At 34.8% G+C, this 15,803-nt stretch overlaps 1 protein-coding gene and 1 long non-coding RNA gene across 6 annotated transcripts; one reads left to right on the forward strand and one right to left on the reverse strand.

Moving 5' to 3' along the window:
* The first annotated feature begins 1,561 nt into the window (after positions 1-1,561).
* On the forward strand, positions 1,562-12,666 carry LOC122315492. Of its 5 annotated transcripts, none has more exons than XR_006244043.1 (4): positions 1,562-2,207; positions 9,922-10,441; positions 10,565-10,894; positions 11,019-12,666. It is a non-coding gene; the product is annotated as an uncharacterized LOC122315492 (long non-coding RNA). The 5 variants fall into 5 exon arrangements; XR_006244042.1 differs by having other exon boundaries at positions 9,922-10,146; XR_006244040.1 differs by having other exon boundaries at positions 9,922-10,894.
* A 1,231-nt stretch (positions 12,667-13,897) lies between these two features.
* LOC122316206 (hydroquinone glucosyltransferase-like) lies at positions 13,898-14,590 on the reverse strand. Its single transcript, XM_043132741.1, has one exon. The coding sequence runs from the start codon at positions 14,588-14,590 to the stop codon at positions 13,898-13,900; it is 693 nt and encodes a 230-aa protein (XP_042988675.1).
* Between the last annotated feature and the right edge of the window lie 1,213 nt (positions 14,591-15,803).

Here is a 15,803-nt window from a genome sequence, read left to right on the forward strand (position 1 = left end):
TTATTACCAAACCATTTATTATTTTTCTATTTTATATACACAACAGGTCATATATTAGCTTATCTATTTTTTCTCTATATTATTTAAATATTCTTTTTTAATAATTTTTTATTCAATTTTAATAGAATATATATTTTTTAATATTCTACCTTACATCAACCTATCCTCTGTCCACAGAATAAGCGACTGATGTCACTTTGTTTTTGGCACTGCGTGCGGTGCACGTGCAAATGATACCAGACATACCACGTTTCCTTCATAGTCCAGACATGCCACCTTTTTCTTGTTTTATTGGCAGGTTTGCCTACAATGAGAATCTCAGAATTCCCTGTTCTTGTCCTAGGGCATTTCTGTATTTGACTGGAAACACACCAAAATGTAAACGATCAAAGCTATTCGAAGTGAGAAAATAATTAGAAATGTTTTAGAGGTGTGAATAGTATTCTTTATATATAGAGGATTACTGTAGTAAAATGTAAAATAAATATGAAGATACAAAATCTATTAGAAGGTTCTTTTGACAAATTTTCTTTATATTATACATAAAATTGTATTTTACAATAGTCATTAGGAGTGTTCTAAGATCATTCACATCCGGTATCTCAAATCATCGGATTTTCTATAATTTGAGGTTTATTATATAGTTTTGATTAAAATATTTACTATATGTGGATCCCTATTTTAGGAAAAATATTTAGGGAATGAACAGTAATTTTCATATTTAGAGAATTACTATTTATTATCTAAATAATTTTTTTTATCAATATTTTATTTTAATACATAAAATAAATTATTCTTTCAATCATTTATACTTTCTATCATACTTATATTTGTTATAGTTTTTAATAATAATTTTAAAAATAATTTAAATAATTACAAAAATATAAAAAAATAATTTTAAAAATATTGTTATACCAACAAAAAAATAATTTAAATTTTTGTTTAAAATATTTATTAGAGTAATAGTTCAAAACATAACAAAAAAAAAAAAATATTGAATAGTTAAGTTTGTAAATGAAAGTGAGAAAAAAGTAATAAAGAAATAATAGAGAAATATTATTTTAATAGAATAGAAAAATTATAGAACATGAGATGCATGAAATTTTTAAAAGATGAGTAAAATTTAAGAAAATTTTTAAAAAATTATTTGTAGTTAAAGTATTGGAAATTCGACGGGAAATCCATCCTGAATTGCCTTCGGATGAAGCAAGACTTATTCCCGATCCTCATATGGTAGAAGCATTTGCAACCTTCCAGGCAGTAACCTTCTACAAGTCATTGTGTTATCAAGACATCATATTGGAAGGAGACTCCTTATTGGTAGTAGCAAGTCTAAAATCAAAGACAAGTGATCTCAATTATACATGATTACAACAGACACTAGAGATGTCCTCAACACCTTTAATTCATGATTAACAAGGTATATTATTAGAACAATCAATATAGTTGCTCGTGCCTTAAGTAAGAATGCTTTTTAGCATGGTGGTCGCACCACAACTTTTGTAGACATTTTATCTTGTATTTAAACTATGATTTGATATATATTAATACAACCCTACCTTCAAAAGAGAAAAAAGAAAAAAAGAATTGCCTTCTCCCAATAATACTCTTTATCTCTCTCTCTCTCTCGGCAACCTTCGCAACCCGTCTTACCCAAAACTTCATCCTCCAGACTATCTCTACCTTCCTTCCCCAAAAGACTTCCAGTTCAGCTCTCTCGTTCGTATCCTCTCCTCTCCGTCTCCCTTGGTAGCCTGTCCTCTCTCTCTCTACTTTCCTTCCTGCACCCACTTATCCATCTCTCCCTTCGTACCCTCTTTCTCTCTCGTTCCCATGGTCATTCAGCTTTTAGCAGGAAAATCTCCCTTTCTCACCCTCTCTCTGGTTTGTGTCCTTTCTCCCATCGAGGCGAATCTCTAGCCATTGTTTCCCCGTAAGCCTTCTCAGGGTCGCGTGCTCCATGGTCCGTACGTGTGTCAGCTTTAACAATTTCTCTGCCACAAGATTGCGGAAGGGTAAGCACATCTAACCTTTGATGTCAATCTCGCCCCTGTTAACCCGTGCCCCTGTGATCTGCCTCCCTTATCTCAACCTCGATTATAAATCAAACATCCACTTCTTGCAAGCGCGAACGCACTGAGTTGGAAAACCCAACAGTTGCATTGACCAGATTCATAATCACGGGGCCAACGACGCGATCCTTTAGGGTAAGCACAAATCGACATCCACTACAGAAGTGTAATCTCTTCATGATTCTTTATATAAGCATATTTCTGTATGAAACTTGTTAAAATATAACTAACTGCATTGTGCTCATTTTCCCTGCTTATTGTTTGCTATGTGCTGATTTCCTATCTGCTGATTTGCAATGTGCTCTTACGGACTTGTTAAATTTGCTATAATCGAGCCTCCTATGATGCTCGGTGATCAATTTGGCGAAGTGTTTATTGTTTAGAACCGCCAGATTTGGGTGAGAACGTTTGTGTTGGAACCTTTTTTTTATTGCTTCTTGTTTATACATTGCAATCTATTTTTCCATTCGTGATTGTTTTTGGGCACGTCTATTTTGTAATTTTGAACCGATTGTTTAGTATCAATCACCTTATTTGTTTTTCCATTTGTGAATCTTGTTGGCTGGGAAGACAACAGACTTCCCATATAGCTGAGGCAGAAATGTGGTTGGTTAATTTATACTTGTAAAACCAAATGATGGTGTTTACATTTTAGTCTAGAAGAACAAAGATTTGGTTAGGGTTGGAGGAAGTTTGACATATTCAATTGGAGTGTATAAGGGAGTAGGTTTTATTAATTAAGATCAGGTTCATAGATGGGACACTCAAGTCTGTTGAACAGAAATTGGTATTTATCGTTATACATCAAGATCTTATGGACTAGTAATTGAACCTTATTTACTTTTAGCCTTTGGCACTATGTACCTAAGCAATTTTTGGGTTTTACTCAAGCTTTCCTCAACTGTGTTTTTCTTTTCCTTTAGATCTTTTTGTGTTTTTTGTTTGGGAATCAGAGGGTGGGGTTGTCTCTTTTGTAGCTTAGGTTTGTATTTTATTGGTGCAATAGGGCTTCAATCTGTTATAGTTAGCAAATTGTTCTATTTGCAGTTGAAATTAACACTTCAAATATTATGCATTTTTAATATCAGGGAAGTTCACAAAACTTGAAATTCTTTAGCTGTCAAAACTGAAATAACAGAAATTGTTCTTCCACAAAACTCGCAACAATGGTTTTTATATATCAAAACATTCTTTGTGATAATTTTACCAAGTGTTAAATATTTGTTTGTTTGAAGTACTGTAATAAGTTTTTATGGAGCCAAGCAGTGCCTGACTAAAGTAGAGTAGTTGCTTTCTATGAAGATTAATTTCTTGTTAATGGCACTATTTTAGATTCCAATTAACTGGCTGCCTTCCACTATTTTAGATTCCAATCATTGAAGATATAAGGTTGAGACAACGTTAGAGGTAGAAAACTATATGCCACGCATGAGATATACCTTTATTGACTGCGCATATTTCCCTGCTATTTTGTGCTCACTAAACTGGTTGGCAGTTTCTTTTGTTTCCATACCCATGATGCTCGGGATTTTCGGTTTGTTTAAAGTAGAAGCTGGACTTATGTATTGGGCTATATTATGATGGTTGAAACTAGAACATTCCATGTTAGTTCACTGATTTCAGGTTATTACACGTGTTATGAGGTTGGAGTTTTTCCCTTTGTGGTTCCTTTGGTACTTCCATGACCTTATAGTATGTATGTATGTCTCATCCATGGGCCAATTGGAGCAGGTCACATTTTGTAACACCTTGCTCTCCACGGTTACTAATAAAATCATTTTTAAAAATTGTCGAGAGTTGGAATGCTACGACTGACCTTAACTTAATTTTTTTTTTTAATTCTAAAAGAAGCACCATGTACAAAGTTTTCTTGTAATACAATAATTCTTTATTAAAAATACTGAAATCATAAAGAGATTGCGCGAAAGCATTTATTAAAATTTCTCGAAGTCTGTGCTATAAAATCATAACTCAACATCAATGTAAATGATCTAGACCACTGTCACGCTTCCATGGACTAATTAAGTCTCATCCTGCAGCTCTACTTTCATAAATATTCTAACTTAGGGTGGTTTGAAAGTATAAAACAACCAAAATGAGTCGATGACTAAGTAAGAAACCCGTCATAATGTAAAAATACTTAATATAAAGTTTTTCATAAAATATTTCATGTTGAGAATTAAAATCATGACTATTCAAAATATGCTAATGACATGTATGACTTGAAAATATTTTTGGTGTAGTGAATGATCTGACTTAACTGACTTGTTTGACTGATCTGAATTATTTGACTGTTCAGATTGGACAACACAGTTAATCATGTGTGCAGGGTTGTGCTTTAATCTCACATCCTATGGCCACAAGGGGAACTACTGATATGATATGATAAAATATTATAGTGGATCACGCTTGAGTTTGTGACTTGCACATCCACCCTGACTGCATTGGTATCATGCATTTAAATGGCTATTTGATTAACTGTTTTGAGCTTATTTTATATTTGATCTTATAAAAACCTATGTGTTTTAAGCAACGTGAGATGCATAATACATATATAACTATAATGTGTAATGAAACATGATGAATGACATGCCTGCAAATATCATGACATGCCTGGTACATAAACACTAGTTTTCAAAGATTTGGCTTTAATAATAATATATATAAACTAGCTAACGTATGTTAATCTTAATTTATGATCAAACTACTCAATTTGTAGTATTGCTTCCTAACATTTCCTATATAAAATTGATTACGGTGCGATGGAGGGATAACGATGATTGGGGTTAGCAGAGAGGAAGAGACAATGGTGACCTTGCTGTGTTTCATAGTGAGGGAGATAAGGCTACGACATACTGAAGGTAAAAAGAGAGCTAAAAACAAAAAGTCTAGGCTTGAAGAGGTAGGTGTACATACAGTGCATGAGACTCTATTTTTAGAATGGTATGGGTTAGGTTTAGGAATTTTAAGGTGAAGAGGATTTTATAATTGTAATCCTACTGTGTTTGAAATTAAAAACATACTTTAGTGGTTCATTTAACGTACGAGTGGGAGTGACTGAGATTGTGTAGAAAACTTCAGTTAGTGATGACTTTAAATTGAAATAAATTTCTAATGACTGATCTTTAAATTCTAAAAGGAGTTTAACTCATTTAATGAATATTAAATGGGATTTAACATAGTTATTGAGCCTAATTAAAATTTCTAATTAATCTCAATAATTTATAACTCGTGGGTTTGTCCAATATGACCCATTAAATATAATTTAGGCCCAATAAAATTATCAATATTTTGACCTTAGAATTATTTGGCCAAGTCGTTACACATTTTTACGACTTTGCCCTTGCTTTGTAGTAAACCAATTGAGTGCAAAGTTGCAAAGTTATGAGATTGGAGTTTTTTGCTCTGGGGCTTCCTATGGTACTACCATGACTTTGTGGTATGTATGCCCCATCCCCGAGCCAATCAGAGTGAGTCACATTTTTATCACTTTGTCCTTGCTTAAAAGTAAACCAATTGGGTGCGAAGTTGCAAAGTTATGAGGTCATAGTTTTTTGCTTGGCGGCTTCCTATGCTACTACGATGACCTTATGGTATGTATGCACAATCCTCGACCCAATTGCAGATGGTCACATTTTTATTACTTTTACCTTGACTAAGTAAATCAATTTGATACAAAGTTGCAAAGTTATGAGGTTGGAGTTTTTGGAATGCAAGCCATAGTCTCTCTAGACAATCACTTACCTTACTGAAGCTACAAACGAACAAAAGGAGGCCAAATACGAAGGTGCAATGACTACAATGGGGAAGGAGTGCTTCCTCCCAGCAAACATTGTTCCCTCCAAAGGCTTTCGCAGCCGACAATGGAAGCAAAAGATGACTTAGGGGCTAGCTATGGTACTACCATGACCTTATGGTATGTATGCCCCATCCCCTAGCCAATTGGAGTGGGTAACATTTATTGCATTGCCCTTTCTTAGTAATAACAAATTGGGTGCAAAGTTGCAAAGTTATGAGGTTGAAGTTTTTCGCTTGGGGGCTTCCTATGGTACTACCATGACCTCATAGTATGTATGCCCCATACATGGGCCAATCGAAGCGGGTAACATTTTTACTACTTTGTCCTTGCTTAGAAGTAAACCAATTGGGTGCGAAGTTGCAAAGTTATGAGGTTGTAGTTTTTCGCTCAGGGGCTTCCTATGCTACTACCATGACCTTATGGTATGTATGCACCATCCCCATCCCAATTGGAGTGGGTCACAATTTTACTACATTGGACTTGCTTAGTAATAAACCAATTGGGTGCAAAGTCCTATGGTACTACTATGACCTTTTGGTATGTATGTGTAACACCCAGCCTAAAAAGTCGTTAAGATTTAACCATTAGCTCCCTTAATCCTACTTAGCAAAAGATTATTATTATTGTTGGAGATATATACATATATTTTTTATTTTTAGCATGAGAATCACATTTTTTTTTACTTAGAATTATTGGAAGGGTTCTACCGTTCTAGTATTATATTTTATTAACTGCCAATAGTGGAATGACACTTGGCATTACTTTTAGGTTATGTATGGATGGATTTAGGTGGAAGCCCAAGAGTGTTTAATTAAGGGTCTTCAATCACTAAGGACGTGATGGGCTAAGAATAGATGCCACAAGCTTAGATGCATTAGGATTTATGAAGTTGTAGGCGTTTCTTGGAGAGTCTTAAAAATTAGGCCCAAATGTGAAGAAGGCAAGCATGTAGGCTTAACTTGGAGGTAGTAAAAGCCTTCGGCCCAACCTTAGAGAGACATGTTATTTGGACCCAATCTTAGTAGGTCTTTGAGGCCTATTTGAGCTCTCAAATTTGGACAAAAGGTCCACTAAAAAACTCACACCAAAAGCCCACATTCATGAGACTTATACAAATGGCCCTACAAGCCCATCAAGGCCCAAAAGCCTGTCTTCCATTTTTTTTTTTTTTTTACAGTTCTAATTGAAGCCCACATGCACCATGTCATTGGTTTCCCTCAATCCAAAGATATGCCACACACCCCTAGGGTTTCCATTTAACCATGGTTAAACTTCTAATTTGAGTTAAGGGCATTAATCAACTTATACATGATTAGTGACTTCTAAACTATATTTTAAGCTTAATTTTTCTTTTAATTATTTCTCATATTTTTTATACAAAATTTATTGATTTTATTACTGATTTACTTAATTCTTAGATCAAATTAGAAGTTTAGACTTGACCCAATACATGTCAATAGAAGCATAGACATGTCAATGCCCAAATCACCACAATTGGCACCTTGATGCATCACTTTGTGCATTGCACCAATTCAATTCCTAGCCTATGCCAATTGCACCATTTTCTTAAAGGCAATTTCATCCTTTAACATTTTACATTATCCCTCCTTGTTCAATTCTATTGATGGATGGAATTGGTTCAGTTAGAAATTCCTCCAAGAAAAACCGAACCAATTCCATTGGAAGCCTAGTTGAAGCTAAACCGAATGTCATTGTGTTTTGTTTGAATTTTCCGCTCTTGGTTAAACCAACACCATATGCCATCTCCTTTTCCCTCCAATCTCCATGAGCCCCTCAAGTTCGCATAAAGTCTTGAGCAATTTCCCTCGCAAGCAAAACACCACAAACCAAAGGGCATCAAGCATGTTTCACTTGGCAACCTTACCCTCTTCCATGAGCTGTACACACTTGAGCACTTGACAGCCAATCCTCCACCTGAGAAGGCCTTCAAAGAGTGTCATGATACTTGCACAAATCAGCCATGGAGATAACACAAAAGTGATGCAAGCAAGAGATGAAAATCTGTCTAGAGTTTCAGATTCATACCCAACAGCATCAGGGCATGACTACGTACCTTAGTTTTCAAAGTTTTTGTACTCTTTTTAAGCACTATGGCAGTCCTTGCACCCATAGGCGCATTGCAGCACCTGACTTTGATGAGATCATGAAGTTATAGGGCACTATTCACCTACACAAGGATGACACAATCGGTTCTTGTTGGCACTCACCACCCACCACCCACCTCAACCAATCCCACACCTCTCCATTGATGTGCTTCTCTTCCCTCTTCCCTCACCCCTCCAAGAAACCCTATAAATACCCTCATCCCCTCACTTCCTCACTTCCTCTAGTCTTCTTGTAAGCAAACACTTCTTGTATGAGAAAGGAGTTGAAGTCGAGTAGGTTGTGTGAGTATGCATCAGTTTTGAGTAGTTTATGCTTAACTTATTAAAGTTTTGATTAATTTACCTAGGTTTAGATAATGTGCATTTAGAAAAGCCTTGTGATTAGGACAATAATGATATGCATGATTTGATTAAGTTTTTAAAATATCTCTTGGTGAATGAAGCTAGAAACATCATGCATGCTTAATGAATGATTTAGTGGTGATTAAGGTCTTTAGCCATGTTTAAGTGTTGGGATGAACTTATATGACCTGAATCTAAGTTTTTTATTTGTTATTAATGTTTTGATTCTTGATGGCACTTGATGAAATTGAGTATACATGCATCCTTTTTTTGTTTTGGGAGGAGGAGGGGGGAAAGGGTTAATTAGTTGAAATCACACTTATGACATGAGTTGGGTGTGATTAGCATAGTTTCACTTTTATTCTTAAAATTATAAGGGTATAGATGGTTTTAAAACATAGAAAATATGGGATTTGCGATGTTTGGTAAATTTTGGGGCCAAAATGCAAATAGTGAAAATTTAGGATCTTAGCGGCAATTTTAGAAAAAATTTAGGGTCAATTTTGTAAATACTAATTTTTGAACACTTTTGATTATAAATATCTTTCTTAGAGCATATTTATTGGATTATCCAAATGTAAATGTACAATTTTCATAATATAACATGATTTTACATTTGGCTATTCCATTCAAAACTTATTTTCACATTGGATTATCCATTTATTAGTTAAAATAATAATAAAATATTATAAATTTAATAATTTTTTTAAAAAAATTTTCTATTAATTTTTTTTTCTAAATTAAGAGCTTATATGGAAATACATTATTATTTTTTATTAAATAATATGGAGAAATAAGGCAAGAGGAAGCATGAGAATGGATAGGGAGAATAGAGGGAAGAGAGAGCGTATAAAGATATTATTTTTTATTCATTTGGATGTGAAATAGTAACAATCAAATTTGGTTGTAAACTTTAATTCTACTATAACTAAAAGTAAAAAATTTTGAAGTTAGATAATCCAATGTAGAGTATTTTCAAGTCATATTAGCTAAATTTCTCATTGGATTTGCATTTGCATAATCCAATGAGAAGCTCTTAGAAGCTCAAATTCTAACTTAGTATAACCTTGTTTACAACAGCTATGATTTTTTCAAATTTGGACAGTTTGTAAGTTGGTCTCTAACTTACACTTTAATAAATTATTTATAATTTATTGATAAATGCTACATTCATGTTATAACCGTTATTTTGAGCACAAAACATATGATTATGCATTTGATTAAATTGCTCACATGACATGCAAATTTTCTTTATCATTTGAACATTATGTGTGAAGCTATCATTTTCATACTTCACAAACAATTTATGAAAAATATATTTTCAAACATATCATGAAAACTTAATTTTTGTCATGATCAAAGGGTTAGGATGAAGAATTATTCTAATGAAACTCTTTTATCCACTATGGAGTGATTAAAAATAGAGTTGTAACCCCTGAGCTAATAACAAACAGTCAACGGATTTCGAATGAGTTTTTTTTAAAGAGTGTTAGAGTGAAATCAAATGTTATAGCACCTAAAGCTGATGTGTGTATATGTTATGATATTTTATGATGAAATGTTATTATATAAATGCATTCAGAAGGAGTTTGCAGATAAAGAGTTTGGAGTTTTTTGCTCAGGAGCTTCCTATACTACTTTCAAGACCATATGGAATGTTTGCCCTATTCCCAGGCCAATCGGTGTCGGTCACAATTTTGCCACTTTGCTCTTGACCATAAGTTAATCAAATGAAGGCAAAAGTTGCAAAGTTATGAGGTTGAAGTTTGTTGCTCGGGGCGTCCTATTCTACTTTCACAACCTTATGGTATGTATCCACTGTCCTTAGGCTAATCAATGTTGGTCACAATTTTGTTGCTCTGCTCTTGCACATTAGCCAACCAATTGAAGCCAAAGTTGCAAAGCTATGATGTTTTCGGGGGCATCCTATACTACTTTTGAGATCGTATGGTATGTATGCCCCATCCTTAGGCCAATTGGAGCGAGTCATAATTTTCCACTTTGCTTTTGCATGTAAGCCAACAAATTGAAGGCAAAGTGGAAAGTTATGAGGTTCAAGTTTTTTGCTCAGTGGCTTCCTATGCTACTTTCAAGACCTTATGGTATGTTTGCTCCATGCCTGGGCAATTGCTACTTGTCACAATTTTGTCGCTTGCTCTTGCACAAAAGTTAACTAATTGAAGGGAAATGTTGCAAAGTTATGAGGTTGGAATTTTTTGCTCCAGGCTTCCTATTCTACTTTCACAATCTTATGGTATGTATGCACTATTCCCAAGCCAATTGGTGCCCGTCACAGTTTAGCTACTTTACTCTTAACACAAAAACCAACCAGTTGAAGGCAAAGTTGAAAAGCTATAAGGTTGGAGTTTTTTGCTCGGGGGCTTCCTATACCACTTTCAGGACCTTTTGGTATGCATGCCTCGTCCTAGGGCCAATTGGAGCTGATCATAATTCTGCCACTTTGCTCTGGTGCATAAGCTAACCAATTGAAGGCAAAGTTATGGGCTTTTGGTTTTTTGCTCAGGGGCTTCCTTTACTACTTTCACGACATTATGGTATGTACGCACCATTCCCTGGTCAATTTGAGTCAGTCACAATTTTATCACTTTGTTCATGCACATAAGTTAACCAATTGAAGGCAAAATTGCAAGGTTATGAAGTTTGAGTTTTTTTGCTCAGGTGCTTCTTATACTACTTTCACGACCTTATGGTATGTATGCATCATCTCTGGGCCAATTGGAGCTGGTCAAAATTTTGCCACTTTACTCTTGCTCAGAAGCTAACTAATTGAAGGTGAAGGTTCAAAGTTGGCATTTAGACTGTTGGATTTGTTAGTGTTGCTCAGGTATTATCACGTAGCGCACTCCATCTCGGACAAAGAAGAATGATGGAAAAGTAATGTAAACTAGGCCTGAAGGAACAAGCTCTCAGCCCCTTTGAAACAATATATTAAATCTAATAAAATAAGGATAACGCATGATCCATGAAACCCATCAAGTCCAGCCCATCTCGCAAGCAGATGCAACACCAGTTTAACTTAATTGACCAACTGACAAGAGTTAGTCAATGCATACTCTTTTCTTTTCTCTGTCTCAAAACTTTACTTTACAAACTTTCTCTTCCGTACAAATCTTAGGTATGAGCTTGTGACAGAAAGATGATCAATACTAGTATGACACAAGTTAGGACACCCGAAACTAATAGGTTCAATCACATGACAGTAGCGTGTGTTTGGAATATGGGTTATCACCTCCGTTGTAGCCATGTAAACAAATGATATTGGAATGAAAACCAGTACAATTATAACGTCGACCATGTTCAAAGGAGAATTGGATGAGTTCATCATTGGTAAAAGCTTAAGCAGCACCTCAACTAGCTTGTTCATAATTCTTATGAATATGGCGGTTTAATCGTAATCAATCCCATCTTGTTCTCTCGCACTGCCAAATAAATAAAAGAGGACATAAAAATAATACTACAAATACAGACTCAATTCTGATTTGTTTGAGATGAAAATAATCAAGATTGAGCCTATATTAGTAGTATTATTTTTATCTCTTATTTTATTTGTTAGGCAATGCAAGAGAACAAGATGAGATTGATTATGATTACACTGCCATATTCATAAGAATTATGAACAAGCTAGTTGCGATGCTGCTTAAGCTTCTACTAGTGATGAACTCATATGGTTCTCTTTTGAACATGGTCGACGTTATAATTGTACTGATTTTCATTCCAATATCATTTGTTTACATGGCCACAACGGATGTGATAATCCATATTCCAAACACGTGCTATCATTATGTGATTGAACCCATCAGTTTTGGGTGTCCTAACTTGTGTCATACTACTATTGATCATCTTTTTGTCACAAGCTTGGACCTAGGGTTTGTACGGAAGAGCGAGTTTGCGAAGTAAAGTTTTGAAATAGAGAAAAGAAGAGAGTCTGCATTGGCTAACTCGTCTGTTGATCAATTGTGTTAAACTGGTATTGCATCTGCTTGTGATGGGCTTCATGGACCATGCGTTATCCTTATTTTATTAGATTTAATATGTTATTTCAGAGGGGCCAAAAGCTTGTTCCTTCAGGCCTAGTTTACTTTACTTTTGGACCTGTGTTTTATTTACTTTGGACTACTTTTATTTACGTTTGTATTAGAACTAGACCATAGCCTCTATTGCTTATTCACTACAAGAAAAATCCATTTTTGTGGCAAAAAACAATTGGGGTGGGTAATTTTTGGAAGCAAGAGAGCACAATTTATTGTAGCCGCATTTTTGTTCTGGTGATCAAAAAAATTCACAACAAAAAAGAGCTTTTACATGACTTTGGGTTGTCACAAATATTTCCATCGAAAAGGGGCGGAAATCATAGCTAACAATATCGATATCTTCACATGGGTATTATGATGTTACATGTGTCGATGTTTATGTTGAACTCACCAGTCATCTACCTTAATTTCTCAAAAGGTTTAGGGCAAAAACCCAGCTGAAAACTTTCCTTATTAATAAGAGTTGCATAGAAGATGACCACCAAGGCACAAAAAAGTAATATAAAGGCCTCGTATGGTTGTACAAACCATCATATATTGTCATTATAACTTTTTTAAACTTTCATACAAAATACAATAAATAATTTTATTTTTTTAAAATTTTAAAACAAAAATAATATTAAAAAATTATATTCTAATAATATTTTAGTCAAACTTTTATCTCATCTTATTTGTATAGCTAAATGAGTCCTAAGATTCATAATTCTGTTGAACCTTTTGAATTCAACTCTTAACACACGATAAAATGATATATAATTGAAATCTTGTGGGAAAAAATGACCTAAGGTAGAAAGAGTGAGAAAACTAAAATCGGATGCACTTAGTGCTCTTTTTCTCTCAACTAGTTAATATTAAAGGCTAGTTTTGATGCAAATTCCTAGTGTTCTTATGGAAGAACCATCTTTGCTCAAAGCTTTCTTAGTTGCAAGTTTGAGTTCTTTCATACAATTGTGAACTCTTTTCTCTTACCATTAGTCTCTTAATAACTTTCGCAATTTTTTCTCTGTTCACTATGCATTTCTTATCTGTTTTTGGTCTCAAGGCCACTTTGATATACTTAACAATTAATACTGCATTCATCCTCTGTTTTGAGAAAAGCGGCCATGCAATTAGTGGAAACCCATTGATGATATTGTTCAAAGTTGAATTCCAACTACAGTGTGTTAAGAACCCACCTATTGAGCTATGGCTAAGGACTTGGACTTATGCTGCCCAAGATGACACCACTAGACCTTGCACTTTGGTTTTCTCTCTTGGAACCCTTGTGGTAAGAAGGCAAGAGGATCCCCATGACTTCGGTTACTAAGATATGCTACATTTGCCAAATCATTGTTTGGTCTTCTTGCAACCCGCAACAACTTTTGCCTACTCAATTCCAATCCTGAGGCTAGCTCCTCAAGCTAATCAGAAGAAAGAGTCCCACCATTGCCAAAAGAGACGAATAGGACTGAGCCACTTGGCTGATTGTCCAAACACCTTAAACACTCCCACCCTTCAACTTGATCATTACTTTGGCCTTTTTATATCATGGGTCCAATTGAGTAAAGAGGGGGGGTTTCTAGCTTCTTCATCTGCAAAAGCTTTTATACCTCTATCCTGTAAGTCCATAAACGTATTAAGCATAGTACCTTCAGCTAATAGGAGTTGTTTAGTAAGGTGAAGAAACACTCTATACCATTCACCTTTTCGGTCTTGAATCGGGTCTATTAGATCTCTACTGTGAATAGGTATGCATCCAGAAAGTTTGAAAGGTTCTGGGAGGTTTTTGTACTCGCAGGGAACTGTCTTGTCCAGCTCTGGCAAATGCAAGAGCAATGACAACACCAAAGCATTTGAGGGGAAGAAAATGTAAGGAGAGACCTTGTGTTCCTTGGCAATATTTAGTGCATCGCTAGCATAATGATCAAGGATAACAACAATGAATCGAGTAGTTTCAGCTAAGGTTTTCAACATGTGGCGAACAGAGGGTAGAGAATGGGTCATGGTGAGGGAGACTTGGATTTTAGGCAGCAGACTGGAGATGTCTTCCAAGCTCACTGGAGGAAGAAAGACAGGGTCTATGCCGGTGGGGAGGCCCTCGAGGATGCCTTTAATGGCATTGGACGGATTCCTAGTTGTGGGAATGATGCGTGTGACATGAAAATTATGGTGAAGGGCCAATCGCTTGGCAACCTCAACTATGGGGATAAGGGGACCCATCCCTGGGCTTGGTAGAATAGCTGTGTGATTCTTGTTCTATGGAGAATAACTCCTTTTGAAGAGATGGTGTTATAACTCCTCGGCAAGCTCAACATTTTCTGTGTTGGGTGTTTTCTATTTTCTTGTAGAATATATATATATATATATATATATGTGTATGTATGTATGTATTTATATACTTGTATAGTACGAAGGATGGGAAGACAAACGTGTACTGACAATTGTTTCCAGTTGTTTTCTTGAGGTCCAAGCTTGAAGATGGTTTAGGGGAAAAACGTGTTAGAAAGAGATTGACAAAATTGTTTGAAAAGGCTAGCTCGTGAGATGACAATATGATGATTTTAGTTTATAAAATATGTCTACATACATCGATACTAATGAGTAATGACTCTTTTACTTTCCTTTTTAATTTGGCAATTAGCTTAGGGATCGATTCCGATCGATTATTGTCCCATAAAGTTTTATACATCGACGTGCTACTTAAATCCTTAACATCACACATAAATATATTTTTAAATGATTTAGTTGAAAGTAATGATGCCAATTAACTTACTAATATGACGTTGAGTTTAAATTTGCATATCAAATTTAACAAACTCAAAATTATGATCTTGATGGAAGCAAAATTGCAAAAAGAAGAGAGAGCCTTTTTCTAAATTTTTCTTAAAAGATCCATTTTATTAGAAACACCATGCACATGACATTATTTGATTTGTAAATTTTAGATTTTAAAATTTAGTTTTTAAATTAAATTATATCACGTAAATAGTGTGTAGTGTAAAGACTGTCAACTAAAATTATTTTTTATAAAAAGTAGTATTATGTGGTATGAGCCCAATAACATTATGCAGCTAGATCTAGACTAAAAATTAGAATACTCTGGTCAAACATTCAGTTTGGTAAGCGAAATACTCTTAACGATAAATGAATCATACAAAGATAATCTTATAAATTGATGTGGCATGATATGGTTTCTTAAATTGTAAAGTTATTTTTATTGTAAAGTATATCTAACAGACTATACGCCAGTTTGTGGAATCACTTTTGTATAATTTTTTTATAATTGTAGCAGTACTCATTTGGTAAATATCAACCGACGTGATTTTTTTTATTTCTTGAAACAGCCAGCCACCATCTTGGAGGCCTCCAAGCAAAATACTCCAGCTTTCCCTTTCATTTATTATTTAGAGTTACAAAGAGTCGAAGACAATGA

The sequence above is a fragment of the Carya illinoinensis genome, chromosome 7, assembly GCF_018687715.1.
Source record: "Carya illinoinensis cultivar Pawnee chromosome 7, C.illinoinensisPawnee_v1, whole genome shotgun sequence".
Lineage (NCBI taxonomy): Eukaryota > Viridiplantae > Streptophyta > Magnoliopsida > Fagales > Juglandaceae > Carya > Carya illinoinensis.

Bases quoted from the DNA above. Each gene is read 5' to 3' on its own strand.
- LOC122316206 (XM_043132741.1), bottom strand. From the start codon at position 14,590: ATGGGTCCCCTTATCCCCATAGTTGAGGTTGCCAAGCGATTGGCCCTT.